Source organism: Ramularia collo-cygni (genome assembly GCF_900074925.1).
Source record: "Ramularia collo-cygni strain URUG2 genome assembly, contig: RCC_scaffold22, whole genome shotgun sequence".
Lineage (NCBI taxonomy): Eukaryota > Fungi > Ascomycota > Dothideomycetes > Mycosphaerellales > Mycosphaerellaceae > Ramularia > Ramularia collo-cygni.
Genome location: NW_019716276.1, coordinates 388,707 through 415,014, shown reverse-complemented (window position 1 = coordinate 415,014; position 26,308 = coordinate 388,707). Strand labels below are relative to the sequence as shown.

Sequence of the window (26,308 nt, the reverse complement as noted above, 5' to 3'; positions counted from 1 at the left end):
CGGAGAAGAACATACGGCTCTGAAACTGATGAGGATGTAGGTGGGTGGTCACTGTCGGGTGTCTTCGAAGCTGACAAAAGCATTCAAGTTCCGGCGACCGGATCCGCCGGGTAATTACGAATTCGAATTCTTATAAAACTGCCATCGCAGATGACGGACTTGGAGACTCTGTCAGAGCGTGACCCGACGAAATTGGAGTCCAGCTGTACGTCCGAGCCACTTACAGATGAGAGGACGATTCGGTTCCGTCTCGCACTGTGGCACTCCTGGTTTTGAAGAACTTCCTTCCCCTCAGTAAGGAAGCAGGTGAGCAGGTCGGTTACAGCACATAAGAAACTGTTTCAATCGAAACTCATCCGACTATCGCTACATATTTACAAGGTTTCCTGAAGGAGCTTGTTCATCTTCTGCATCTTGGATGAAACGCTCAGGTCAATGGTCTGCTCTCCAATCTCGACAATGAGACCTCCCTTGATGTCTGGGTTGACCTGCATAGTGTCAGTAAATGTATACCTCCTCACCAACACAATCCAACCATCTTCACATACCTTGGACACAACCTTCAGCTTACTGCCCTGACCTGCGTACTTGCTCTTGCTAATGGCTGCCTCAAGCTGCTTCACAGTCTWGTTGTCCAATGGCGAAGCGCTGGTGATGGTCAACTCGACCTCACCGCGGGCAGCGCCCATCAATTGTCCAAACTTCTCAGCGACACCCTCGAGAACGCTCAAGCGGTTGTTCTCGGCAAGAGTCGCAAGGAAGTTCTCAATGGTGTTGGTCTTGTCCTGCACGTTGATGCTCTTCTGGATCTCGGCTACGATCTGCTTCTTGTCGTCGCCGCTGAGGGTGGGTGCAGTAAGGATGGACTGCAGGCGCTGGTCCTTCTTGAAAGTCTGCGACAAGTTCTCCATGGCCTTGGAGACGGCATCGAGCGAGCTGCTCTTGGAAGCGGCAGTGTACTKGTGGAGCTAGTGTCAGACCGGGCCCTATTCCCCAATGCCTGGTGCGAAACCTACCAGCGAGCTTGCGTATACACCGTCGACTCCAAAAAGCTGTATAAAAGGTTAGAGCTGATCCCTATCGCTTGTGCCGGTGGTGGGCGGAGTGCTTGCCTCGATCGGGGGCCTGCCATCGGAGGACTTGGCTTCGGCGAAGGAGCGCGTGGCGGCAATCTGGAAGCGGGGAGCTGCCACTCGGGCAGACCGAGCAGCTACGCGACCGGCGAGCATGATTGTGTTGGAATGGGAGGGGAGGGAGTRGCGGGTGGTGTCAGACTCAAGTTCAATGCTGCGCTGATTGAAGAGTGAAGTCGGCTTCTTCTCCGCGGCTCAAAATCGGGAAGAGCCGAGAACGACGGGAAGCCGGCTGGGACTTCACGTTCCGTCGACACAACATCCTATCCTCTTCACGACAAAGACGTATCATCCTGACATGGATGAATTTATTTCATTTTGTACATACTGAGCCAGCCACTGTTTCAAGCTTCTTATATCGTTCATTAAAGACCAGACAGAATGAAAAACCTTTTACCACCGCGAACTTCTTGCATGAGTGGGCTTTGGAGCAGACATAGCGGAGTCCGATTCAAGTCGAAAGTTGTGGCGAAKAGTGAAAGCGTCTCGATTTGCGGGCACGATGACACAAATGAGACTGCGATGAAGCCAGCTTTACCGGTGTGWGTAGATCTCGGTTTTGCAGAAAGAATGTCTGCTCGAAGACCGGACACGCTCATTGCATTGAGCGACAAGCCAATACGTTTACTTTCCCAATCTGTCTCACACGCTTGAGCKATGCGTTTGTCAATGGCCCTTTCTATATGCAGCTCTGAAGTCCTCACAACCTCTTTTTTCTCGCAAATCAGCGGTAGGCGGCATTGGGTGACTCCAAGCAATGCTCCCTGGAAGTTCGCTCACGAGAGACTGTATCACCTGCGCTTGCTGTTTTGCTTTCTGTGCTGCTAAAATTCGTTCTCGCGCAAGAGATGCTGGCACACGAGATTGGATCACAAGCCAACTCTCACCCTGTGTAGGATCCACAGGCAGCGAGAGGTGTAATCAGATCTGCATTCACTTTAATCGCCAGAACCGGTCTAGTCTGCCCAGAACACTGGAGAATTAACCTGGATTGATGGGTTGGATTTTTTTCTGTCATTTTCCGCAACCTGCGACAAGCACAGTCCACCCTTCCCATCTTCTTCTGCTGCTACCCATTTCCCTTTCTCCCACTGCCCAACTCACCAATCACTTCCCACCGCGCGCGACTCTCGTGCAGTTCGCACGAGATAGCCCGACGCCCCCGACACTCCCGAAATCCCGCACCACTCCCCCGTTGCTAGTGGCAACCTGTGATCAGACAAACCACCAAGGCTGCTCGACCTTCATCGCATCCGCCACATCTTTTCAAAGACATTCGCAATCTTGACTCGAAGTTTCAACCAAGTAAGTCGAGGCCAATACATCTATTGTGCGCGGTCCATCCACTCTCCTCATCTTCAGCTAACGTCAACAAAGAACGTACTTCATCAACAAACCCCCCAAGCACAACCGTCAACATGGGTTGTCGCAGAGTGGGACACAATCACCTCTGGCCTACTAAGGGCAAGCTCATCATCCAGAAATGTGAAACACGATGCAACTTTTGCACTGGCGAGGCGCGTTTCAAGGAATGGAACTTTGCTTGGTTCCTCCGTCGACATGTGCGCGCAATTCACATCAAGAAGGGGAAATACAGGGGTCTGAAACTGGACTCAAAAGGGTAAGATCCCACATAAGCGCATCCCACATGAGCACATGCTAAAATTAATGCCACAGGGATGAGGTGAATCCGCGCGGTGGCCGAAGAGCACCTCGAGGCACACCCGGAGGCAATCTCGAGCCACGTGAATCCGATGACCGCGAATACATTCCCCAGGAGGTTGGCGATTTTGTCGAGGGACCAATGCCAGACTTTGTTGATCAGGAGAACGGTGACAACTACGACGATGCCGTCCATAACCGCACTCGCAGGGACTACGGCACGCTCAGCGACGCATACGGAGATCCCAACGCACAGCGGCCAATTCTAGCGGATGAGGAGCCCCTGGGCGGACCTCACAGTGGCATCATCGAGGAGTTCAGTGAATGGATCGACAGTATCGACGTCTGGGATCGCGATACGGTGGGAGATGATGAGGTCGAGGTCGAAGATGAGGACGATGTCGAAGATGAGGTCGATGTCGGAGATGAGGTCGATGTCGGAGATGACGCCACTTTCATGGAAGTTGACGGAGTCATGACCGAGCCAGTCGAGAACGCAATCCCAGCTTCGGAGAGCGGCAGATTCTTCATGTCCGATGTGTCTGCTCCCGACCCAGACCCGGAYGAGCTGGATGATATGCCACTGGCCTACCGGACCGACAACTACAACTACGCCGTCAACGCTCCGACTGATGAAATGCACAACAACATGATGCAGATGCTGCGCGGCGTGTCTGACAACATGCAACAGTCTGGCATGGATGTGCACGAGTTYATGCCAGTCCTGCATCAGGCGCTGAAGTCGCTTCACCGGGAGCCAGACAGCAGCTTCCCTTACTGAAGAGGCTGCTTGTCTCGGAACGAGATCTATGATCATTACGACGATTATGACTGAAGCGAGAGTGTGTCTCTGTGGAATTGGGCGAGCATAGCATGGCAAGGTGCTCTAAAAGCGTATGATTATTGTTGTTATCACGGCGCGAGGTTGTTTCTAGTTAGGCTCGGATTGGGGACAAACGGGAGTGGAGGGATTTTGAGCAAAGCAACGATTCCATGGGTTTCTTACAAAGGAGTATAGGTTATTATTGCAGAGAGAGCGGGGCTGCAGATATGTTACAACATACTACCATGATTGTCGTTCCTTGACTATGTTGTCGCCCTATTTCCATTGACTGCTTCTTCGTCGCCTGCTCCTTGTTCCTTAACGCCAGCTGAAGCCAGCTACCTGGAGATTGGAAAGTAGGTCCAGAAGGTACTGTGGAGTATCATGGGGAACWATAGAAACAGTGGGATCAGTGAGAATGCCTACCTCCCTACTCGTCGACCTTAGACTCCTGTGCCTCTTCGTCGGCTCGGATGGAAAGTCATCTCGAAACCGACGATCGGAGGAAACGTCGGAGAACGACTAGAGAGCAGACAAAAGTGCGAAGCCAAGCTCAGCACTAGCTTCTCTTTCACGTGAAGAACGCACTTCATCGGGCTGATTTGAGGCGTTCCCTTGTTGGAGTCGTCGCGACGCGCATCGATAATTCTTCCGCCCATACCGATGAGGAATATTGGGCATGGGTGGGAACTGGAGCCGTCGGGGAATCGGGTTTGAGTTCAAGTATGAAGAAGAAGAATATTCTGTGTGTGTTGACCTTGAATGTTTTCAACCGAGAGTCTGCCAACTGGCACCGCCAACGCGGTGTCTGCGCTACAATCCAATTACCTGCAACGCCGCCACTTTCACCTCATCTGTATTGATGACCACCTACCGCCTCGCCCGCCGACTGACGTATCCGCTGCGGTTTGGCGGCAGTTTTTGGTCACATCTTCATGTCCTTTACAAATGCTACTTTGGAATACGGTGCCGCAGGATGCCGGCGATGTGATGGTGGCCGCGTCGGACCTGGTGCTGGTAGCTAAATGCCACTAGCTAATTTCTGGAAAAGGCCTGCGATACCATCCTCGGACCTTGTTCTTGCCACTAGAAGCTAAGGTATCTTCTTGGCGGAATATGTCAGGTTCCCAATCAGCTAACGGAATTTCGAGAGCGACGAATGCTCTGCTTAACCAATGATGAGGGAGAGATCTGTGATGAAAGTTGAAGAGGCCAGTCCTGTCGACATTCCATAGTACTATGTCAGTTTGGTGCTCATAGCGCAGCTGCAGAAAGCATGGTAATTCCGCTCTATATCGCAGTCGTGCTCTCCCGGCACCATCATTAAGTTTAGAGCTTGCCAGTTGAGTCGCCCGTGGAACGGAGGAGAGCGGCGGCCTTGGCATGTTGCAGTGGAACAGATTCGGCTTGAGAGAACTGTGCGGGTACTCGTGGCACTCGTTATAGTGACAATGTGCATGCATCTAGCGGTTAGAATCTTGCTCTGAGGGATGATGTGTTGGCTGAGGAGAAATCTGCAATAAAGGTCAAATCGACGGGCTTCGTCGCCAATCCATACTGAGATGTCTGTTTGCTATGTATAGCGCAGCTGGGGATCTTTAGCAGCAAAGCTAAGCAGCGATGAGCTTCTGTGATCGGGGTGGGAAAGACTCAAGTATTTCCCGGTATGGCAACGCAGCTGCAGAGAGACTCATGCTGATCCATCGAGACGTGGTATCGTCGAATGCGGAGAAAGGCATAACTTCATTCATCAAGCTCCTCGACTCATGCCGTGACGCCAGAACCGCCCTTTGGTACCGAGTAATCCTTGAGGAAATCCGCATCATTCTCAAACTCCTCCTTCAGCTGTACCACAAGTCAGCACGTTTCCCGCTTTCATACGACAGAATTGACTTACGATATCCAGACCACCAATCAGCTCTCCACCAACATAGACCTGTGGGAAGGTGGGCCAATCGCTGTACTCCTTCAATCCCTGCCGCACCTCATCGTCCGCCAGGATGTTGAAGAAGCCATACCGCACGCCCTTCTCCCTCAGAATAGACACCGTCTGCCTGCTGAAGCCACACTGGGGTGCTGACGGAGTACCCTTCATGAACAACATTACAGGTGCGGCCTTGACCAACTCACTAAGACGAGTGTCGAGCTCCTCTTTGCTGGGTGCATTGCCTTGCTCGTTCGCACTTGCTGCCTGCCCGCTCTCTCCCATATCAACATCTCCACCCTGACCCTGGGTCTTTGTCACTTTTTGCGCAGGTGGCAGTACCGCGCCGCCCGCACTCCCACTGCCACTCCCCGYATGCCTCTCGACTGCGCTTCGCACCTTCCCAGCGTCTGTACCTGTCACGCGCTCAAGAACCTTGCCGTCCTTCTGCAGCGCGACGAATGGGACTTGGGAGACGTCGTATTCCTCGCTGATCTCCGAGACCTCTTCGGCATCTAGGGAGAGGAAGGCGATGGTGGGGGGAGTGGACTGCGGGTAAGTGGAGGCGAGAGTGGTGAGGATGGTGGACATTTGCCGGCATGGCTCAGCCCAGGGAGCGTGGAAGTAGATGACGGCCAAGCATGACGGCGGCAGCTGCGACAGGGCGTCGTGGAAGGCGGACTCGGAGGCGATGGGCGTGAGCGTGGTGGGGTTGCTGGCCGCCATGGTGGGATGTCCGATAATTGAGGTTGCGAACAATAGGTAAGTTGTGAGTAGAAATTGAAGGATTTATTGTGATAGAGGTCGATATTCCCGTGATGTTAAGGTCTCCGGGACAATGTCGATTGAAGAGGTGAAAGATTGACTAACAAATGATTTGTCGTGTCGTGGATGAGCAAATCGCATCATCGGCGAGGGTCATTCAAACTTTAGGTGGGCTCGGTGAAAGATTTCCCGCCTGCAGATCCCGGCAGACGAGACAATTTTTTGGAACTTTGATGGTGTGAAGAGACGGATTCTCAGAACGACATCCCACGACATCACACCTCACTCCCACAATCCAACATGAGCTTGAATCCGATGAATCCCCTCCGGCAGGTGAAGCCCAAGACGGCGCGAACGAAGCGGTATCTCGAGAACAAAGGCCCGCAAATTGTCGAGAATCCACGCACCACCCTCTTCCTGCGCTATACCAACACCAGCGAAGTCGTCCAGCTGGCCATGCGCGATCTCAACTCCCTCAAGCAACCGCTCTGCATCAAATTCGACAAGAAGAACAATATCCACCCCTTCGAAGACGCCTCTTCCTTCAACTTCTTCTCCGACAAGAACGATGCCTCCATGCTCGTTTTCGCAAGCCATTCCAAGAAGCGTCCCCACTGCTTAACCATTGCGCGAATGTTCGACTTCAAGGTCTTGGATATGCTGGAGCTGATGGTCGACCCGGACACGTTGCGCACGCTTTCCCAATTCAAAAATAAGAAGGCTGCTGTGGGATTGAAGCCGTTGCTTTCCTTCTCGGGTTCGGCATTTGAGTCGCCTGTCGCAAACACATATACTCTCGCAAAATCAATCTTTTTGGACTTGTTCAAGGGACCCGATGTCAGCAACATCGATGTGGAGGGTTTGCAGTTCATGATCCACTTCAGCGTGGATGAGGAGGAGAGCAGCGAGGTCAAGCCACAGATTCACATGCGATGCTATCTGATCAGCACAAAGAAGATTCCCAACAGCTCACTACCAAAGGTGGAAGTTGAGGAGATGGGACCTCGGATTGACTTTAGAGTTGGCAGAGTCCAGGAGGCTGAACCAGACATGTTGAAGGAGGCGATGAGGAAGCCAAAGAATTTGGAGGTGCGTATTTCCGAGATGGCTTGCTGTGAGACGATACTGACTAAACCATTCACAGGCCAAGACGAAGAAGAACGTCGAGACCAACCCAATCGGAGACAAGGTCGGACGCATTCACGTCGGCAAGCAAGATCTCTCAGAACTGCAGACTCGCAAGATGAAGGGTCTCAAGCGAAGCAGAGATGTCGTCGACGACGACTTCGACGATGCAATGGGTGGTGTCGATGTCCCTGCCATGGACGAAGACGGCGCTGTGCCTCTCGCCGAGCCCATCACAGAGGGTAAGAAAAAGACCAAGGTGGACGTCTGAAAACCAAAGGCTATGCGTCATCTATGGGAAGGATCTGATTTCGACTTTCAACTGCGTTCTGAGCGAGGCGTTGGGTTCAAAAAAGAAAGTGCTGGCAATGGACTTTCCTTGCTATCGGGATGCTACTGTGGGCGCTGCTGGTCTCTTGACTGTACAGTAGSGAAGCATGAATAGGTTGGGTCCGTGAGTGAGAAGACTACCCAAGGCAGACAGGTGGTCCAACGAGATTGCGCAGATGTCACGTCTGGGCGCATTCCTGTCATGATTGTGGACAAGAGAAGAACATGTGATTTCTCCCCACAAAACCTTCTCCGCATCACACTAGACAGTTCCGAGAAATCGTCCCACGCTTCCCCCTTGAAGGGTATGACGGTTTTTCGTATCATATTTACTGCAACTTGGGATGCATCAATGGTTCCATTACATCATGACTATTTCCTTAGCGTGCTGCGAGACATTCATATCGATCAATGCCAGGAACAGTGAAGCGATCAGATCAATTAAAAAAACACAGCAACTCCAATAACCTAAAGTTGTAAGAACACAGCATACAACACAACTCATCCAAAAATGCCATCATCAAAAGGAGAACCCACAGACCCAGAGCTGAGAGAGAAGATCAAGGAGGAAGTGAAAGCTGAAGAGAAAGGTAGCTGAAGCTTTCGTTCAAATATTCYAAGTGTTTTCCATTCGCTAAGAAGTCCATAGGTGGTGGCAAGGGAAAATGGAGTGCTTGGAAAGCCGGCGAGATGGCTAGACGCTACGAGGCCCAAGGTGGTGGATATAAGAATGTGCCTGGTAGCAAGAATAAGCCCAAAAARGGAGAGCCGGAGAAGAAGAAGAAGAAAGATGACGACGACGATGATGAGGCCGAAGAGAGTGATGATGATGATGAAGAGTAGTTGATGTATTGAAATGAAGCCTTGAGCGAAGTCTGGATGATAGAGAGTGATCAGCACATCCTCAATCTTTTGGAGGAAACAGGCCAGGCATCTTGGTGAAGCCTTCCTCTTCAAGCATTGAAGTCCATTTATTACCTCCATACCCCGTCTCATAATCCTCTTCCATGTCAATGACCCCACTCGGTACGATTGCAAGGGTGCGACCTGGCCGACATTAGCAGAGAGCCAATCCCTCTTTCAACACACTCACCATCGGTCTGCTCGTCAACCGCACACCTCCCAACACCATCAACGACATACTCGATTGGTGCCCAAGGAAGCACAAGTCCCGTAGCTTTACTCGGCTCATCCGGTCGTTCAATTTGATGTACTTTCTGCGTGAGAGGCGTCAGGATGTATCCCGGAGCTATGTTATTGACCCTCGCATTCAGTCTATACATTTGACTTCGCAGACTGCGGAACATTCCTCGAACAGCGAATTTGCTCGCGCTGTAACCGGTGTTGTATGGCAGATCGATGTAGCCCATGATTGAGGAGATCAAGACGAGAGACTTCTTAAACGATTGAGGTTGAGTTGGTGGGAGTCGGAAGTAGTGAAGAGCGAGATATGTGTTGATGCTGATTGCTCTYAGCCATTATTATTGACTTGATATCGGGGTATGATTGACTTACTACACCCCAGTCAGATTGACATCGATAGCCTTGTGGCCAGGTTCTGCTGGCAAAGGGGAGTCTAGAGACGGTATTGGATTCTCTTCAAGAACAATGTCGACGAGGCTTTTGTTCTCTCCCCCTACTCCGGCGAAGAGCACCACGACATCGATAGTCTTGGAAGGAGCGAATTCTGCGGCATGCCTGAACGCCGCAGCGGAGGAGTTCCACTCAGCAGTGTTGCACTCTACGAATGTAGCCCTGCTTCCAAGCTGTGTGGCTAGTTTGTCGCCGTCCTCTTCGGACATGTCGGCGATGGTGACGTAGGCGCCATGTTGGACAAATTTGGTAGCCGTGGCGGCTCCCAGTCCTGATGCGCCTCCGGTGATGATGACGGAGCGGTTTTGAAGCCGGTCCCAGTCGAAGGTCGTGGCCATGCTCAATGTCCACAAAGGCACTGTTACATGATCGAACTTCGCAAGACCAATCTCCGATGATGTCTWCCAGAGCAGAGGATGTTGGGCAATGCCAAGGAGGGGCTTAAACATGGCATTTACCTGCCCTGTTGGTTGTTTTACCGTTTTCCCCTCACGCACTCGGCAATGCATGTGCAAGCGACTAGTCTCTGATTGGAGATCGCAACATCCTCTCCTTCTCCCTCGTTGCGGCCCGATCGACATGATGAGGTGTGCTGAGATGGATGTCGCAGGGTGATGTCGGCAAGCAAGTGATGGTGGTGGTGGAGTTGATCATGACCGGAGTGGTGAAACAGTAGCGTGGAAAATACCGCGTATTATTCTCGCATGCGAGTACGATAGTGACGACGTCGCCGAGCACAGACCATGTTCGCCAATGATTTTCGCTGCCGGCGTTTGCTCCCGCGTTCCACGACCCCATTACCACTGTCGCGGATTCCAGATCCCTCGTTGTTTAGCTTTTCCGCTACACTGCTCATCCAGACCATAATCATATAATCCCGAGGCATCTCCCTCACATCGCCGACATGTCTGCTCTTCTGGCAACCTTGCTGTTACCATCGTCATGTCCTCACCAAAAACCTCCTGGGAAGAGCGTGTCAAAAGCCACCTCGAGGCATGGCCCTTGAGTATGGCAGAAGCAATCAATGCCCGCGACTTTGACCAGAAAAATCCGACCTGGGACATGCTGGCGCCAGGATTCAAGAGTGGCCCGTTGGCAGGCACGTCCCAAATGATGTTCTCATCCGCGGCGGAGCACTTGAAATGGGTTGCTCAAACCTGCGAGCGGTTCCCGGACTGGAAGCTTCACGTGCTGGATGCCCACGCTCACATCGATGGCAAGACCGCAGTTGTCATGGTCAACACGGCAAGCGAAGGCCGCTTTCCCGGTATCGCAAAGGAAACCACAGTCTTCATCGAATTTCAAGTCGTTGGTGGGCGATGGCTTGTTACGGCCTTGAAGGGTCTCGGCGACTGGTGGGGGTAGGGGRGGGGAGGGGAGGGGAGTGAAAGTCCTCGCTGTCCCGACAATTCGTCTGGCTGGGAGTCGACAGTTGCGTCATTAGGGAACGCACATCATTCTGGACAGCGGAACAAAGCCTGAGAGTTCGGAGCCAGATGGCAGACTCTGCCGATATCTCTGCCAAGTTATTGGAAGCAGATTGGCTGCTTGTGTACATTTTCTTCTTCTACTGGCCTTGTCTGTGGTAATTCCGTCGCCTAGACCCCGTTAGCGCTCACTATCCACACGCGAAGGAGCTCGATTTTCTTGATTTTCCCTCGTACAGTATTTTCATCGCGAGGAACTGTCGGCTTCATTACGCGATGCCTAGCGCAAATCGCCTTAGTCCCTCGTGTACCATATCTTGAGAGTCGAGACCTAGTGCTGATTGCTATTGAGACCGACCCGAACGAACACGTCTGCAATCAAACCTCTGCCGGGACACATGCTCTACAGCACCTTCGTACATCGGAGTGGAAGAACGCTAGAAGACGGCAGCTAATGAACCAGGTTGACACTGCTTCCGAGGATTGCTACCTATTGGCGACACACCCTGTTCGAGGCTGCTGGGATTATAGCATTTTACCACTCCGATGCACGAAGGTGCTCTCTACACCCTTCTTTCGCAATATCTCCGGCAAAGGGTCCCCTTAGCTTCCAAGCTTCGCCAATCTTCTCACAGGGACAGCAGCCTACAGGACTAAGCAGCCATGGATCCCGTTGAATGGCGAGATCAATCCAAGTGCTAGAGAGTGACGCGAATGCAAGACCTCCGATGCGTAGGCTGTGAGCCCTCCACCCCTGGGCTCGTGTGCCGGAGACGTTGTGTGAAAGTTACCTAGCAGTTCATGGGTATGCTCTAGTATATGATCATCTTACAGACGAGCGCTTTGCAAAGGCTACAGTTCTGCTACGACTATTAACACCAGGGTACAAACCACACTGTACTCCCGGAATCGGCCTGAATATAGGYTTGCGATATGCAAGAAGGGGCAGCTCACCTCAGAGATGCAAAGAATCAATGAACAACCTTCCGCTCTACTTACAACATGCGCAGCGCTCAACTGCACCTTCCGTTGCGCTTGCTCAACACAATGGGTTTGGAACGCACAATCTACAATGCACCTGCATCGCGGTCGTTAAGCGATAAGGATAGGCTTGTACCAGACACGGAAAGCCTGACAGGGCAAGACATACATCGTGGACGCGAGCGCCAAGGGCTCCATTGAGGCCAAGCAGCAGCATGTATCTTGGTTCGGGTCTGTATACGTCAAAGGAACATCATACACGAGCGCGACGGGCCTGAGATGTCCAATCGCGGAAATACGGAGCCTGCGGTGCTTATGAGAGGATTCGATTGCTGTGTTGCTCGTGGGTTGACGAGCAACGCTGGTTTGACCGGGGAACGTCTGAGCTGGCGAGGAAATCCTCCAAGTGTCTCAACGCGGTCATTCACGTCGCCCAAGTCAATGATGCGTGTGCGTGTGCCTGCAGCTAGAGAAGTCATTGTGCTCATCTTGTCTTGCTAACCTTGGTTATAGATGATCAAGAATATCACCAGTTCAACCCTGTAGCGCATAGAAGTATCGGGCCTTTTTTCTCGGGATGATGCCTTGATCCTATGGTTTGGGTGCGCAGCCACCTGGAACTCGAATGGTAGCCTGTCCTTCTGAAGACAGGTCGAATTTTCTGTCTGACATGGGGACACTCTGAAGCGAACAAACGGTAACCATGAATGCAATACGAGTCACATGTCGTTCCGATACACGCTAGACAGAGACGCGCTTCCCCCTTTCCTAACCGATTCTCTTTTCTCCCACTGTATCAAAGACAACTTTCTTCGGATCTTGCGTCGTGTCGTCGCCCCATTGGATTTCGTATCCGGCGTCTCGAAGGTATGCCTTCCACTTTTCATCTTCCTCTACAAGATTTGGCGGGTGAGCTGGGATAAAAAACCAAGCGACCAGCGTTCCCAAAACTGCAAATCCGGAGCCGATCAGGAAGACCGCCTGGTTGCCACGAACTGCATCATCGCCATATGATGCAAGGATGGGTTTGAACACGGACGTGCCGATTGCCGCGCCAGCTTTGCTGAACGCCGCGCAGAGACCAAGCATCTGGCCCCGAATGCTCGTTGGAAAGAACTCTGAGCTTGTCGCTACTATGGTGGCACCTGGGCCAACCTCTCCCAGTGTGAGGAACAAGCCGTAGAGAACGATGAACAGCGCGGTTCGCTTTTGAATGTACTCCAGACAACCTCCAATTATAAAGCCCAGACAGGCTTGTAAACCAAAACCTAGAGCCATGGTCTTGCGGCGACCGATCTTGTCACTAAGGTAGCCACCAATAAACCCACCTAAATCGAAGTGGACAAGGTAAGCAAGTGTCTTGGATGACAGGAGGGGGAATGGAAATTTTGAGACATGCTCTATGCCTTTCACTCTTCATTTTGACTCACCAGGCAGGTAGAAGCAGTTTATCAGAGTGCCCCAACCGTAGCTCTTCACGAGGCTGTCGCCTGCGTTTACGGACGCAGATATGGTGGACGAGAACAGGCCGAACGGATAAGCAATGTAGTTATATATGAACCACGCTGCTGCGGAACCAAGAAGAGGACGCCAGTAACGTTTAATGGCCAGATGATACGGCAAGATCGTGTTTCGGGCTGAGCTGCGCCGTTCGGCCGACGACATGGCCATGCGCCAGCGGAACCAAAAGATGGAGATCGGGGGCTGCGTTCTTTGTCAGTGGAATGCTCGATTGAGGGAACGGACTGTGGAGATCACAGACAATGATACCAAGAGCAAAAGCTATACGCCACACCTTCTCATAGTGAGCTTCGCGTTCGTGGAAACACAAGAGCAGCAGCAGTGGAACGAGCCCGCTGAAGACGAAGCCCAGTGAAGCCGAAACATCAGCAACCATGGCGAAGATGAAGCCTCGATGCCTGCGAGCACGAGGCGAATCGTCCGTGGACTCCGCAGTTCCCGCCCCAGAGACGGGGTACTCTCCGCCAGCACCGAAGCCAGCGATGCCTCGACTGATCGTCAGCATCCAGAAGAGCCCGCTGTCGTTGGTTCCGTGCGATACGGCCGTCATTATAATGCCGACAGAGAGGAAGAGCGTTGTGAGTACGGCGCCAGATTTGCGACCCAGACGATCGCTGATGAAGCCGAAAGCCAGCATCCCAATTATCAGCCCGATGATGAAGGCGTTCTAATCAGAGGGTAAAAAGGTCAGCGATTTCAGAGACATTGTCAAATGGACAGAGGCATAACGTGGCTCGAGAGACACCTTCGAAGCACCCGTATGCCTCCTGTCCTTCAGTATCTTACTGTGAGCTGGGACTGTGTCGCTATTCCGAGAGTGTCCGGGTATAGGGCTGTCAAGAGCAAGAGTAGCTGGCCCATTAATGCACTGTTGTATGCATCGCTTCCGATGGCGAGGCCGGAGAAGAGGACCATGAAGAAGATGGATCGTTTCGAATACAAGATCGGTGCATGGCCTTCTTCAACGTCGAGGTCGACCGTGGGTTCGACATGAGTTTTGACAGTAGTGCCATTGTCTTTGCTTGACAAGGCCTTGGGTTCCGTTATTTCTTCGTCCTCATTTGCCCGCAAGGATATGGGGTTGACAGCGTGGTCGTTTTCAGGCGTCGAGTCCATTGTCACAATCCAATCTCAACGCCGGCGAGGGCGTTACAACTTCAAAGAGCCATGCCAAAGTCGGCATTTGCTCTGCCTATTATACGAGCATTGGGATTGCAGTGCTCTCGGCGGGGCCGCCGTCCTTATCGTTGGTCGAAGCGAAGCGGCAGACGGGGAGTCTTCGGCGTATCGACTGATAAAGCGGAATTAAGAACGCATACCGCCAACCGTAATCACCAGAGATGTAGGTAACTGCCGACTGGTGGAAATGAACTCAATGTGAGAGAGTCCTGAGAAGCAATTATGTATCACTCTACGCACGCTCACCAATGGCAAAAGAGGCCCTTGTACAGGCACAACTCATATCTTGCAGTCTGTACTATACGGCTGTGTCGATACCTCTGGTCCGCTGAAGATAAAGCTTGGCCGCTGCATTCTCGACATTCTCGGCCTTCAATCATTGAACCATGGATGTATCGTGATGGAAAGTTGCATATCGCTCACGAAGTTCATCGCGCTGTCTGTTGGCTGGGTCGTAAGACGCAGGATCGATGATTGTTACCTGCTTCTTGCCAGCGCTGGGTGGGTGAGGGGATGGTCAGTGAGACTGGGTTGTGAGAGGATGCCCGATGCAGGTTGACTGCCCAGGTAGAAAGAGGAAGAGAAAGGGAAAGAAGGGAAGAACTTCGTCCAAGGGAACAGAGGAAATAGAGAAAGGAGAAAGATAGATACCTTGAGAACGAAAGTGGGGGGGATTTGAGGGAGAATAGAACTTGGTGTTTTGTTGTTGAATCTACGAAGAAGTACTCAAAGTGGTTGCACGTTGTTGTGTACGAGAAGCGAAGAAGCATTTAAGTGTAAGCGGGCCGAGATTAGACTGGATTGACATGGCACGCTAGCAAGTATCTGTAGCGTCATATCTAAGCTGATACCTTACGTAGTATTATGTTAATCACCTACAAAGTAGTACCGATATATTACCATAGATAGGCTGCATGTGCTGTGCAAAGAAGAGTTTCCACTTTTCTTGGTAATACTCTCTTCATCCTCAAATTGCTAATCACGATGAAAGAGCCGTTGTTACCGTGTTCGACGCCTGTAAGGCCAGCCAAGATAAATGCATTAAGGCGGTTGGTGTACGGCATTGGCGCAGTGCTGATATTGTTGGCGTGGGTAAGTCAATGGCATTCCCAAATGAGCTTCAGTCACAAGGTACTGATCGAATTAGAACCATCTTGCTCAACCCGGTCAACTGAGCGCTCTCACAACATCCAAGAAGGATCAATTCTTGAATTGTGCCATTGACAGATACCGTGCCACCGGCCTGGATTTCCTCGACTCGGCCGAAAGACCCCCTATCGCCGAGTATGTTTTGCGGAGAAACAATCTCGCCAAAGCTCTTGCGGCTGAGCACGTTGATGCATTCGTCGTTGAGCCTGGATACACTTTCAGCTACTACGCAAACATCACCCAGCCACAATGGGAGGTATGGGAGCCCGAGGAACGCCCTTTCCTGATGATAGTCCGCCCCCAGACGCTGTCTGATGGCAGCGTCGTAGCCAACACATCTTTTCTCGTGCCACACTTCGAAGAGACGCGCGCTCGTCTTTTGAACATGCCGTTTGAAGAAGACATCCACACGGTCACATACGAAGAACACTGGAACTATTACACAACTCTTTACCAGTCAGCGATCTGGGGCGAAACCCTTTCGCCAGTCCTGATGGTCGATGAGGAAATCCGTGACTTCATTCAGCGTGGCCTGTCTGCGAACGGATTCACCGTTGTCGGTTTGGCTGGAGAGGTCGAGGCTGTCCGTCAAATCAAGACAAAGCGTGAGCTTGGCATCCTGAGAGCCGTAAACACAGGCACGGTCGAGGCCATACGTGCGATGCGCCACTGTCTCTACCCGGGAGTCACTGAGAACGAGGTGGCCGCGGTGCTTGACGATACCATGAGAGCAGCAGGCATGGACCCCTTTTTCGACATTGTCGAATTCGGCCAGAGTGCCGCGTTGCCACACGGTGGCTATGACGGGAGCCGCAAACTTGAGCCTGGCATGCYCATCCTTATCGACGTTGGCGCCCATCTGTACGGCTACAGCAGCGACGTATGCCGTACTTTCTACCCGCCATTCGTGTCGGAACCTCCGCCACCCGAATACAATGTCACCGAGCAGCTGCGTGTGTGGCAAGTGGTACTGGATGCACAACAGGCGGCAGTCAAAGCGATGGTCCCCAATGGGACCGCAGCGGCTGTCGACATAGCGGCTCGTGAGATCATCGCGGCAGCGGGATATGAGAAAGAGTTCACGCACCGTCTTGGCCATGGTATTGGCATCAAGGCACATGAGAGCCCATATTTGAACAAGGGCAATGTGGGCGTTACGCTGCGCCCTGGAATGGTCTTCACCGCCGAGCCTGGAGTCTACGTACTGAACGAGTTTGGAGTCCGTCATGAGGACGTCCTTGTGGTGAGTGAGTCTGGCGAAGCGGAGAATTTGAGCGGTGGATATGCCATTAGTCCTTGGCGACCCTGAGTAAAGTCGATGTTACCTAGATTAGCTTCTAGCCAGCACGCAGATGCTCGCTGATCAGAGTCACTTTCTTGCTCGTTCAATCTTCATAGCACATAGCCACCAGAGCACCCAAGAAGCCAAACCTTAKCGATGTAGCCCGCGAGTCAAGTTGAGATGTGATATGCGGAGATCAATCTTACTGCTGATGTGACCCGGCGGCCGAAGAGGCTGTAGCATGTACGCTGACGACATGCATCTGCGTGCGACAATCGGTCCCACGCAGCTGGCGGATAGAATGCACACGCCGTTTTCAGGGGCTGGCCTGACTGTGCGATATCAAGCAAGCAGAATGWGGATGACCGTGGGTGGATGATACAGATGTGGGTGGAATGGAAGGAGAGCCAATAAGATGGGAGATGCCAGACCCTTTCCACGCCAGCAAACCTTCGATCGGATACTTTGGAGATGAGCGACGCGCGTGGAACCACTCCCTTTCACATGATTAATCGCGGTGGAGAGTTCGGTGGATAAGGTAGGGTAGGATAGGGTAGGGTAGTCTCGAGGTAGTCAAAGCAATTGCGACCTGTTTACCTATCTATCATCCTCACTTCCCTGTGCAATTTTGCGGGTGCACACCGGCCGGAGATTATTATTTTCTTGAGCAACGATAGCGATAGCGATACACCTCCGTACCACCAACGGATTCGGGCTGCGCGACAAAGACAAAGGGTCAACAGACTCGACATACGTTCCCTCTACTCGGACACCAGTTGTGTGCACTCCAGCAGCTTCTTATCCCACGAAGCAATAGGACTACTCGGGAGCGGAGGCACCCCCGAATCGATTCGAAACACCGCTGTCCCGAACCCTTTCTCCAGCCTTTGCATCCACATCCATCCCATCCACATGGGCGGGGACGGCGCATCGTCAACTCCGAGACGTCGCACTTCAAGAGCTTCACAGACCATCGCAAATGCCTCGAACGCGAATGCGCAAATCCTGAGCCACGGAGGCTCAACGACCCTCGACTCTCAGCCGTACACAGACAACATGTCGTTAAGCCGCTCGCCTTCACCCAGGCGCGGTGGAGGCTGGGCGTCTCCAGGTCTCTCGGCCGATATCTCCAACGGCAAGGTCCGCGCCGCGAGTCCCAGCATCACAAGCATCCATGCCAATGCTGACCGCAGCGGTCCTACATGGAGTTCGGCAAAGCAGAGGAGTGCTAGGGTGGAGCACGGCGGCTATCCCAAGTATGAGAGCCAAAATTCTGGTATATGGAGGCGTTTCAAAAGAAATATGAGCCTGAGCTTGCCTTTCTCCGAGAAGGACAAGATGGGTCGTGGATCGCCAGGTAGCCTCAAGGCGCTATTGACGGGTGATTGGAGGGACATCCCACGGAATCTGCTGGCACTTCTTTCAAGGAGACGGAAGCTTGTGGCAGCATGCCTTTTGATTGTGGGCATGATTGTGCTGTGGAATACAAGTGCGTATAGCGGACATTGGAAAACACTCCTGTGATACTGACACGCCGTGTAGCTTTGGTTTACTGGTATCGACGAACAGCATGGCTCGGCGGTGGTGCAAAATTCGTCATAATCCTCGGGGCCAACCAAGGAGGCGGTGTAATGGAGTGGAAAGGCGCAAGGGAATGGGCAATAGAAAGAGACAGCGTCAGGAACAAGAAAAAGTACGCAGCATCATGGGGTTACGAGCTGGAGATCGTGGACATGAGCACGAAGAAACGATACGCACACGAATGGCGAGAGAGTTGGGAAAAGGTGGATGTTATCAGGAATACCATGAAGAAATACCCCGACGCGGAGTGGTAAGTGGATATGATTCACCCATACTGAGCGCGTTTCTGGCGAACACTAACAGCTCGCAGGTTCTGGTGGTTGGATCTGAACACATTCATAATGGAACCGACCTACTCCTTGCAATCGCACATTTTTACCCATCTCCAGAACACTGTCTACAGAGACATCAATGTCTACAACCCGCTTCAGATCCAGCATCCTCCGAATGGATCATCCGGGGCATCTTCATTCGAAAACTACCTCGACCCAGTCTCCCTTTCCGCCGTTGGCGACGCAAGACCTGAAAGCATCAACCTCATCGTCCCCCAAGATTGTGGCGGCTTTAATCTCGGTTCCTTCTTCGTCAAACGCAGCCCGTGGACTGATCGCATGCTGGACATTTGGTGGGATCCGGTCTTCTACGAGCAGCGGCATATGGAGTGGGAGCACAAAGAGCAGGACGCGTTGGAGTACCTATACATCAATCAGCCTTGGGTGCGACCTTCTGTTGCATTTCTTCCACAACGGAAAATAAATGCCTTCCCTAACGGCGCGTGCGGCGACGATCGTGGCTTACCAAAGAGTGGGAAATGCCCGAAAAGTTTGACCGAGAGTGTTCTCGGTGGTCCAGAGGACCCTACCACCGAATGCGGAGTTCAGGGAATCCACTACCAGGAGGCAGAGCGAGACTTTTTGGTCAACATGGCTGGATGCGAATGGGGACGAGACTGCTGGTCCGAAATGTGAGTGATGCTCCACGTGGCCTTCCCGCGGCACTCTCAATGCTAACCTTGTCCTTTCAATATAGGTACAGATATCGAGAGCTTTCGAACCTCCTGAATCGGACCTTGTGGGCGAAATTCAAGGACTCGATTTGGGACTTATGGCATCGCAAGGAGATTCAAAGGAAAGCTCGTGAGAAGGCTGAGCGAGAGCAGCAGGAGCAGCAGGAGAAGGAGAAAGCTCAGACGTGAGCAGAAAGCCATCGCCCAACCTGAAGCGATGAAATCGAAGATTTGACTTGTATCATGGACCACGATCTTGTCTACCGCCGCAGCGATCACGCTTGCGGCATTATGGATTCTGGAAGKTCTCGGACATCCTTCCAACGTGGTCATCGACCCCGCGAACATCGTGAGTGTTTGGCAAGAAGTTTGATGGGTTACCAGGCATGAGGAACGATTGTACACCAGTCACAGCTTCCGCACAGTATGCGATTGGTGACAGACGAAGGCCATGTATCTTTTGTACACATTGCAAATGTCAATGTGCAGCATTTTCTAGACCGGACATTGTTGGTGGCGAGATGGCATGTGATACCAGGGCATAGTTTTATTTTTCGCGACACTCCTTCCATGTGGAAGAGAGACATCGTAGTCAATCTGAACCTCACCTCTTCAAGTAAGGAAGTTCTGCAAATACGCCTTCATCGCATGCCATCGTTCGATCCAAAGAAATTGCGATTTAATCAAGGACTTGGGTGTTGCACAACGTTTTGATGATAATTGTAAGACTACGCGCCCATAAAGGCGGGTCTTCGAGCGGGATGGGGCTTGGCCAGCCAATTGCCTCCTTCGAGCTGCAGGATGCTCTATTCTCGTCGACATGACGAATGTCGGCGTCTACCGCTCGCCTGCGCTGGTGAGATGCGCGCCTCTCACGCAGGCAAGTATTATACTTCTCTCATGCTGCAGTTTCCTGCATTCCTGTCTTCACGGCAAGTGCCAACATTTCCTTCTCTTCAACGGCTCCCTGGTGGCTAGCTGCGCCCGCTCTTCGCCATGATTAGGACGATACTTCTCACGATCCTGGCGATCTCGAGACTTGTCTTCGCTGGAAACCCGTCTGAGATTGCGGAAGCTGGCATCGACGAAAAGGCCAAAGCCGCATACTTTGTCTATTCTGGATATGTCTTTGCACTCAATGTGGCGGAGAATGGAGACGTGTACTATCATATGAACGCTCCAAGCAAGCACTCCTGGATGGGCGTGGGTTTTGGTGGTTCCATGACCAACACCAGAATGTTGATTTCTTATCTTGGCGACGATGGGAGTACACTCATCAACTCCTGCCGGTATTCGACGGGTCACTCGGAGCCAGAGCTGGAACCGGATATGGTTATTGAAAACGTCTCCGATGATGTATATGCTCCATTCTCCAACACATTAAGTCCAGACGGTATCATGATAGCCCATGCTGTCTGCCGAAACTGCTCGGCATGGAAGTCAGGAGCGCTAGACCTACAAAATACTGCTCAGCAATTCGTGTTCGCTCTCGGCCCAWACGAAACTCTTCACTCTGATGACAGGAATGCCAATCTCCGCCTCCACACATTCCATGGCAACTTCGAACTCGACATGACTGTAGCATCGAACTCTACAGGCGCATACGGCAGAGTCCCCGCGCCTCAGGATCCAGGCTTACAAACGGGCCATGGATTCTGGGCGTTCGCAAACTACTTCTCCTCAGGCGCATACAATACGGGGTCGGACACTGCGTGGTTCGGCATAGCACAMGCTGTCTTTATGGGGATTGCATTCTTGCTTATACTTCCCATGGGTGCACTGTCCCTCAGACTCGTCCGAAGAGTGCGTATACATGCCGCAGCGCAGATGATCGGTCTCGCATTCGTGGCTGTGGGCTTCGGCCTTGGTGTGTACTGTTCGACGGTCTACAACAAGTCCAAATCTTTCAATTCCACTCATCAGATCATTGGTCTGCTCATTCTTGGAGCCATTCTGATCCAGGTCGGTCTGGGACTAAGTCACCACCTTATCTACATGCGGGCCGGTACTCCAACGATTATGGGCAAGATTCACCGCTTCCTGGGTACTTCCGTCCTAACACTAGGAATCGCAAATGGCTTCATAGGACTTCGATTTGCCGAGTCGTCACTGGTAGCCTACGGTGTAGTCGTAGCAGTCATGCTCGTCATCTACGCTGTACTCGGATTCTTCATCTTCCGACACAACAATAACCACGCCTATAAACCAGAGAAGGAGGCGTACGTGCCTTCAGACCATCCTCATGATGATTACGAAATGAATGAGACGCCGTTCGCCACGAGAGGGTACGTGCAGACGCCTAGGACGCCCTTTTTCGGGCTCGCAAGGAGTGATGAGGCGGATGAGTACTCGGCGCGGAATGAGCGGCGGAATAAGGGCGGTGTACAAGTCACAGAAAGTTTGTATACAGATACGCCGTGCTCGGATAGAGAGAACCCTTTTAAAGGAAAGTGGGAGGCTGTTCCTTTGCGATGAGAATACGTTATTTACTCTGGTAAACTTATCGCGTTCTACACCTTTGTGAAATGTGAAGGTGCTTCCTGCAAATTATCATTGAATGCATGGCGAGCCCTTTTGACGAGTAGATTCGAAGTTCATAGACATCGCGAGCGGTAGTCTTCTAATCGTCCTTGGAGCAAGTGGTTGGATTGAAGGCGTGGAGAGCAGTCGAGTGAATGGCGTGTGATGTTGCTCAAGCGAAAAGCAGATCTTGAATCGCCTTCGGAGTTGTGTTTGTTGTGAGTTGTTGTATGATGGACCGGGTAGAGAGCCTTCTTCGACATCCGGGTCGAGTGGTCGAGCATTCCGGGGGAAAAGACATCGGGAAATGGTAGATGCTGTTGGAATACCATCTTCACGACACCTCTCTTTTGTATGCACTAAATTGACATTTCTATCATCGTGTGCTAGACGAGACGACTGAATTCGAGTTATTACAAGAGTGAGACCGTGACATGTCTTGGGCGGCCTTGTTAAAGTGCTTGTTGGATATCGTCTTCGGTCGGCGAAATGGAGCAATGATGTATATGAGTTGTGTTGTAATTGGGAAGAGCACATTCGACCACAGATACATGAAAATTAATACGCCATCCCGTCCGCTCTGGCCTCGTCAAGCATGTAATCGCCAGATTAGTAGTTGAGTCGGTGACGATCAGCGAATTCCTGGTGTTGAATGTTTTGTTTTGCAGATGCTCCGATGCAAGGCCGATGCATGTTTTTGTTTTATACTTTTATGCAGTTCCTGCCTTTGAAGATCATCGAATGAACTTATGATGACTTGAGCGGTGATGCCGCAAGGTGAGAAATAACAAAGCATTGAATCTCCAATAGCGACTTGCAAACAAGCAACGGCGTAGGGAAGCTGTGTGGATGACGGCGGTACAGTGGTCGGGAGCAAGGTGTTCAATGTTGAGACCTGGCTTTGTGTAGGATGCATATTTCCATGCCAGTATCTTGGTTGGCAAAGCTATGTCGGTTGTCGTAGAACTGTATCTAGTAGGACGAAATAGGTGGTCCTCGGTCGAATCGCATTTGTTGGAGCACCTTCGATTGGCGAGTCGCATGCTTGTGATGTCCATGGTCTTTATATCTTGCCATATCGCTCGCATATAGTCGCGGGTCCCGAATTGGGATTGGCAATGGCGATTTCCACGGACATCATGGCAGCTTTTGCACACCCGCTACGTATCGCAGAGAGGGCACGATCGGCTGGCTTCTGSGACTGTCGTATGCTTCACGTCCATGCAGGTCCTCCTCCGCCTGCGCCATCCACTCGCCTATTGCTCTTCGTGCCTCATTGCTCCTCCCATCCAGTCGTCCCTCGACCTTCATTTCTTGCCGCCACTCTGCATAAGTTTATTTCTTCACCCTCGTTCATAGCATCTGCCTCGCATCCTTCGCGCGACTCTCAACATAGAATCCGCGTTCGGGTCTTCTCAGCTCCTTTATCTGCTGCTTGCTCAATGCCATGTCGACCTCCTCGACATCGACTAGTTCCTTCACGGCAAAGACTTGTCCGGCGGTGGAAGGCGTCACGGGTTGATAGACGGTGGCCAGTCGCTTGCGTAGACCGAGCGCGGCGAGCACGCGCGATGACTTTTCCGGCAATCCAATGGCGGAGCGCAGCAGCGTGATGCGGAAGAAGGCCATGGTTGTTGTTTCTGTGATCTCCTCAGACAATTGATGGATTGCGGTGCGAATCGGAGTAGCGCTCAATGGTGATGGTTGTTTGGAAAGGTGAAAGTGAAGGTGAGAGTGGAGCTGCTTGTCGGGGCTAAGGTAGCTGCAACATCAATGTCGGGACCTCCGCCCTCCCTCTTCCCTCTTCCCCTCCATCATTCCAACAAACTCCGCCATACCACCATGAATGATGGCAAGATCGAGGATTCGGTCTCCAAACTGGCCGACCTCCTCCGCAATCCCGACGATCTGGATAAGTTGGCCTCGATCCGCAATGAATTCACCCGCAAGAAGCAAGCCGTCGACTCCCAGCTCAAGCACGGCCTGCGCGAACAGCTGGAAATCACCCAGTCCGGCATGAATAGCATCAGTGATGGCCAAACTATCGTGGCGTTGATCAAGGAGGAAATGATGAAGATTGACAAGCTGTGCACTGAAGCCCAGGGTATGATTGAGGACTTTCCAGAAATCAACCGCATGAGTGTGATGCAGCGCAACTTTGCTGCCGTGGAGAGCATCAAGACAAGTATTGACACGTTTGGGGAGCAGCTGGATGAGCTGGAGGACCTGCTCAAGGAGGACGACGAGGATCTGGACAATCAGGCCAACCTCCTGGCAATTCATGCTGGTTTGAGCTCATTGAGGGATGTCAGAGATCGTGCCATGGATCAGGTGAAGGGGAGCGCCGAGGGAGAGTCGGGCGTGGAATTGATCGAGAATCTGACATTGGAAGCCGGTGTCACATTGAGAGATCACTTTCAGCGAATGGACGATGTGGTGGACTGGTTTGACGACCACGTTGGACAGGCGTGTCTCAACCTCATTCCTTTGATTCAAGCCGGAAACAATGGATTGGTGGTGCGTTTGGGATTGGTCATCGAGGAGGAAGAGAAGAAGGATCGTCAAACCAAAGCCCTGCAGGATGCCCAGCGCGAGTTCCAAGATGTCGCTTCCCGTTTCAAGAGTATCAATGTTGGCCAGAGAGAAGTTCGTGGGTACAAGAAGAAGTTCCTCCAAGCTGTTGAAGCCAGTGCTCAGGGGCAATTCGTGCAGGTGGACGTTGCGTTCAATGAGGATCCGGAGAAGCTGGAGAAGGCCTGTCGATGGTACTTCAACGACCTCAATACTGTCAAACTTGGCATGCAAGAACTCATGCCTAGGAAGTGGAAGATTCTTCAAACCTACGTTGACATATACCACAAACTCATGCATGACTTCCTCATTTSGAAACTGGACGACAAAGACATCACTCCGGTGCACATGCTCGCAATCTTGAACTGGGTGGAGAAGTACTATACCAAGATGGGCCGATTGGGAGTCACGCCCGACACTCTCAAGATGCATGTCATCGACGAGCGAGAAGGCGATCTTGTGCGGGAATACCGCAGCCTCATCACCCGTGCCGTTGAGGAATGGATGGACCGTGTGGCAGCCACTGATCGCAATACTTTTCTTTCGCGGGTCGAAGGCAGTCTGGACCAAGATGCTCATGACCATCTTCACACTAAGAGTCTAGGTGATACATGGACCATGCTCCGGGAACAGCTCTCCGTAGCTGAATCTTCCGGCCGGCCGGACGTTGTGGAAGGTGTTGTGGACGCCATGATGCGCGCCTTGAAGGAGCGTCAGCAAATGTGGGAAAGATTGGTTGACGACGAGTACCAAAAGATAGCCTCCGGAAACGACCCCAGTATGCTTGAAGGCGTCGGTAGCTTGCAGGATTGGTTGGTCGCAATAGCCAACGACCAGATCAAAATCATCGATGATGATCCCGCTACGGATAGCATCTCCTTCCTCACGCGCTTCAAGGCAGATTACGAATCGCTCGTCACTCCAGCCTATGCCGTTACCTCAACTGCCGATCACGAATCGCTCAAGAACGGCTACGTGGATCTTGCAACACATTGCATGTCTCTCCTCGCTGCCGTCATCTTCGCGACTGATATCAAACCCGTCTTACCGGAATTCTTCACACGAGACTGGTATGAAAAGAAGACGATGGGATCCATCACCACGACTTTCGATGACTACCTCAAGGACTTCTCTGCTATCCTACATCACTCCCTTTTGGATATCTTCATAGAAGAACTGAGCGATGCATTGCTCGTGCGGTATCTGGAGTGTGTCAAAGGAAAGGGGGTCAAATTCAGACGGAACGACCCTTTCACGGAGAAGATCCGAGAGGACGTCACGACTGTGTTCAAGTTCTTTGAGAGCGGCGGACCGGACGTCTTCGAAGGCGTGAAGAACAAATGGAGAGTCATTCGACATTTCGGCGATCTCCTGTCCGTAGAAAAGGGTCCGGCTGTGGTGGAAGCTTATGTCCAGATGAAGGAGCAGTACTGGGATGTGCAGATTGGCTGGGTTGAGGCTGTGCTCAGATCGCGAGACGATTACGATCGTAGTATGTTGAGCAGTGTGAAGAACCGGGCTGCTAGCATGAATGTGGAGCGTGGAGTGGAGACGGTTATGAGCAAGGTCAAATGATGTGGTTTCTTTTGAACTTGACATTGATGTTTTGTCAATTTGACATGGGAGCGAGGCGTTCGGCGTTGGCAAAGAGGATGGAGCTATACCCCGGGAGTTGAAAGAAGTCATTGATCGTGAGAGGTCAGTCGAAATCTCACAAATGCTTGGTATTGATATCC

At 52.0% G+C, this 26,308-nt stretch overlaps 13 protein-coding genes and 1 non-coding gene; 9 read left to right on the top strand and 5 right to left on the bottom strand.

Moving 5' to 3' along the window:
- Window positions 1-374: 374 nt before the first annotated feature.
- On the bottom strand, window positions 375-1,229 carry RCC_10487 (probable oligomycin sensitivity conferring protein (ATP5); the record flags this gene model as incomplete). XM_023775715.1 has 4 exons in its annotated part: window positions 375-488; window positions 549-959; window positions 1,017-1,052; window positions 1,113-1,229. The coding sequence occupies 4 exons, from the start codon at window positions 1,227-1,229 to the stop codon at window positions 375-377; spliced, it is 678 nt and encodes a 225-aa protein (XP_023631483.1).
- Window positions 1,230-2,551: 1,322 nt separating this feature from the next.
- RCC_10486 (uncharacterized protein) lies at window positions 2,552-3,576 on the top strand (the record flags this gene model as incomplete). XM_023775714.1 has 2 exons in its annotated part: window positions 2,552-2,754; window positions 2,811-3,576. The coding sequence occupies 2 exons, from the start codon at window positions 2,552-2,554 to the stop codon at window positions 3,574-3,576; spliced, it is 969 nt and encodes a 322-aa protein (XP_023631482.1).
- Window positions 3,577-5,382: 1,806 nt separating this feature from the next.
- RCC_10485 (related to monothiol glutaredoxin-4) lies at window positions 5,383-6,268 on the bottom strand (the record flags this gene model as incomplete). XM_023775713.1 has 2 exons in its annotated part: window positions 5,383-5,463; window positions 5,516-6,268. 2 exons carry the CDS (start codon window positions 6,266-6,268, stop codon window positions 5,383-5,385), a joined length of 834 nt encoding a protein of 277 aa, XP_023631481.1.
- Window positions 6,269-6,607: 339 nt separating this feature from the next.
- RCC_10484 (related to RNA binding protein Rpf2 involved in ribosome biogenesis) lies at window positions 6,608-7,703 on the top strand (the record flags this gene model as incomplete). XM_023775712.1 has 2 exons in its annotated part: window positions 6,608-7,396; window positions 7,452-7,703. 2 exons carry the CDS (start codon window positions 6,608-6,610, stop codon window positions 7,701-7,703), a joined length of 1,041 nt encoding a protein of 346 aa, XP_023631480.1.
- A 570-nt stretch (window positions 7,704-8,273) lies between these two features.
- RCC_10483 (uncharacterized protein) lies at window positions 8,274-8,605 on the top strand (the record flags this gene model as incomplete). XM_023775711.1 has 2 exons in its annotated part: window positions 8,274-8,352; window positions 8,412-8,605. 2 exons carry the CDS (start codon window positions 8,274-8,276, stop codon window positions 8,603-8,605), a joined length of 273 nt encoding a protein of 90 aa, XP_023631479.1.
- A 61-nt stretch (window positions 8,606-8,666) lies between these two features.
- On the bottom strand, window positions 8,667-9,693 carry RCC_10482 (uncharacterized protein; the record flags this gene model as incomplete). XM_023775710.1 has 3 exons in its annotated part: window positions 8,667-8,809; window positions 8,856-9,223; window positions 9,278-9,693. 3 exons carry the CDS (start codon window positions 9,691-9,693, stop codon window positions 8,667-8,669), a joined length of 927 nt encoding a protein of 308 aa, XP_023631478.1.
- A 604-nt stretch (window positions 9,694-10,297) lies between these two features.
- On the top strand, window positions 10,298-10,720 carry RCC_10481 (uncharacterized protein; the record flags this gene model as incomplete). Its single annotated transcript, XM_023775709.1, has 1 exon — window positions 10,298-10,720. The coding sequence occupies one exon, from the start codon at window positions 10,298-10,300 to the stop codon at window positions 10,718-10,720; it is 423 nt and encodes a 140-aa protein (XP_023631477.1).
- A 1,811-nt stretch (window positions 10,721-12,531) lies between these two features.
- On the bottom strand, window positions 12,532-14,400 carry RCC_10480 (related to GIT1-Glycerophosphoinositol transporter also able to mediate low-affinity phosphate; the record flags this gene model as incomplete). XM_023775708.1 has 4 exons in its annotated part: window positions 12,532-13,091; window positions 13,194-13,467; window positions 13,526-13,951; window positions 14,071-14,400. The coding sequence occupies 4 exons, from the start codon at window positions 14,398-14,400 to the stop codon at window positions 12,532-12,534; spliced, it is 1,590 nt and encodes a 529-aa protein (XP_023631476.1).
- Window positions 14,401-15,447: 1,047 nt separating this feature from the next.
- RCC_10479 (related to xaa-Pro dipeptidase) lies at window positions 15,448-16,921 on the top strand (the record flags this gene model as incomplete). XM_023775707.1 has 2 exons in its annotated part: window positions 15,448-15,555; window positions 15,611-16,921. 2 exons carry the CDS (start codon window positions 15,448-15,450, stop codon window positions 16,919-16,921), a joined length of 1,419 nt encoding a protein of 472 aa, XP_023631475.1.
- Window positions 16,922-17,950: 1,029 nt separating this feature from the next.
- RCC_10478 (related to MNN10-subunit of mannosyltransferase complex) lies at window positions 17,951-19,670 on the top strand (the record flags this gene model as incomplete). XM_023775706.1 has 4 exons in its annotated part: window positions 17,951-18,383; window positions 18,437-18,725; window positions 18,786-19,439; window positions 19,505-19,670. The coding sequence occupies 4 exons, from the start codon at window positions 17,951-17,953 to the stop codon at window positions 19,668-19,670; spliced, it is 1,542 nt and encodes a 513-aa protein (XP_023631474.1).
- Window positions 19,671-20,477: 807 nt separating this feature from the next.
- Window positions 20,478-21,956, top strand: RCC_10477 (uncharacterized protein; the record flags this gene model as incomplete). The annotated part of the gene is made up of 1 exon (XM_023775705.1): window positions 20,478-21,956. One exon carries the CDS (start codon window positions 20,478-20,480, stop codon window positions 21,954-21,956), a length of 1,479 nt encoding a protein of 492 aa, XP_023631473.1.
- A 582-nt stretch (window positions 21,957-22,538) lies between these two features.
- On the top strand, window positions 22,539-22,658 carry RCC_13201. Its single transcript, XR_002832376.1, has one exon. It is a non-coding gene; the product is annotated as a ribosomal RNA (ribosomal RNA).
- Window positions 22,659-23,354: 696 nt separating this feature from the next.
- On the bottom strand, window positions 23,355-23,630 carry RCC_10476 (related to ribosomal protein L30; the record flags this gene model as incomplete). The annotated part of the gene is made up of 1 exon (XM_023775704.1): window positions 23,355-23,630. One exon carries the CDS (start codon window positions 23,628-23,630, stop codon window positions 23,355-23,357), a length of 276 nt encoding a protein of 91 aa, XP_023631472.1.
- Window positions 23,631-23,774: 144 nt separating this feature from the next.
- On the top strand, window positions 23,775-26,147 carry RCC_10475 (related to exocyst complex subunit SEC6; the record flags this gene model as incomplete). Its single annotated transcript, XM_023775703.1, has 1 exon — window positions 23,775-26,147. The coding sequence occupies one exon, from the start codon at window positions 23,775-23,777 to the stop codon at window positions 26,145-26,147; it is 2,373 nt and encodes a 790-aa protein (XP_023631471.1).
- Window positions 26,148-26,308: the final 161 nt, after the last annotated feature.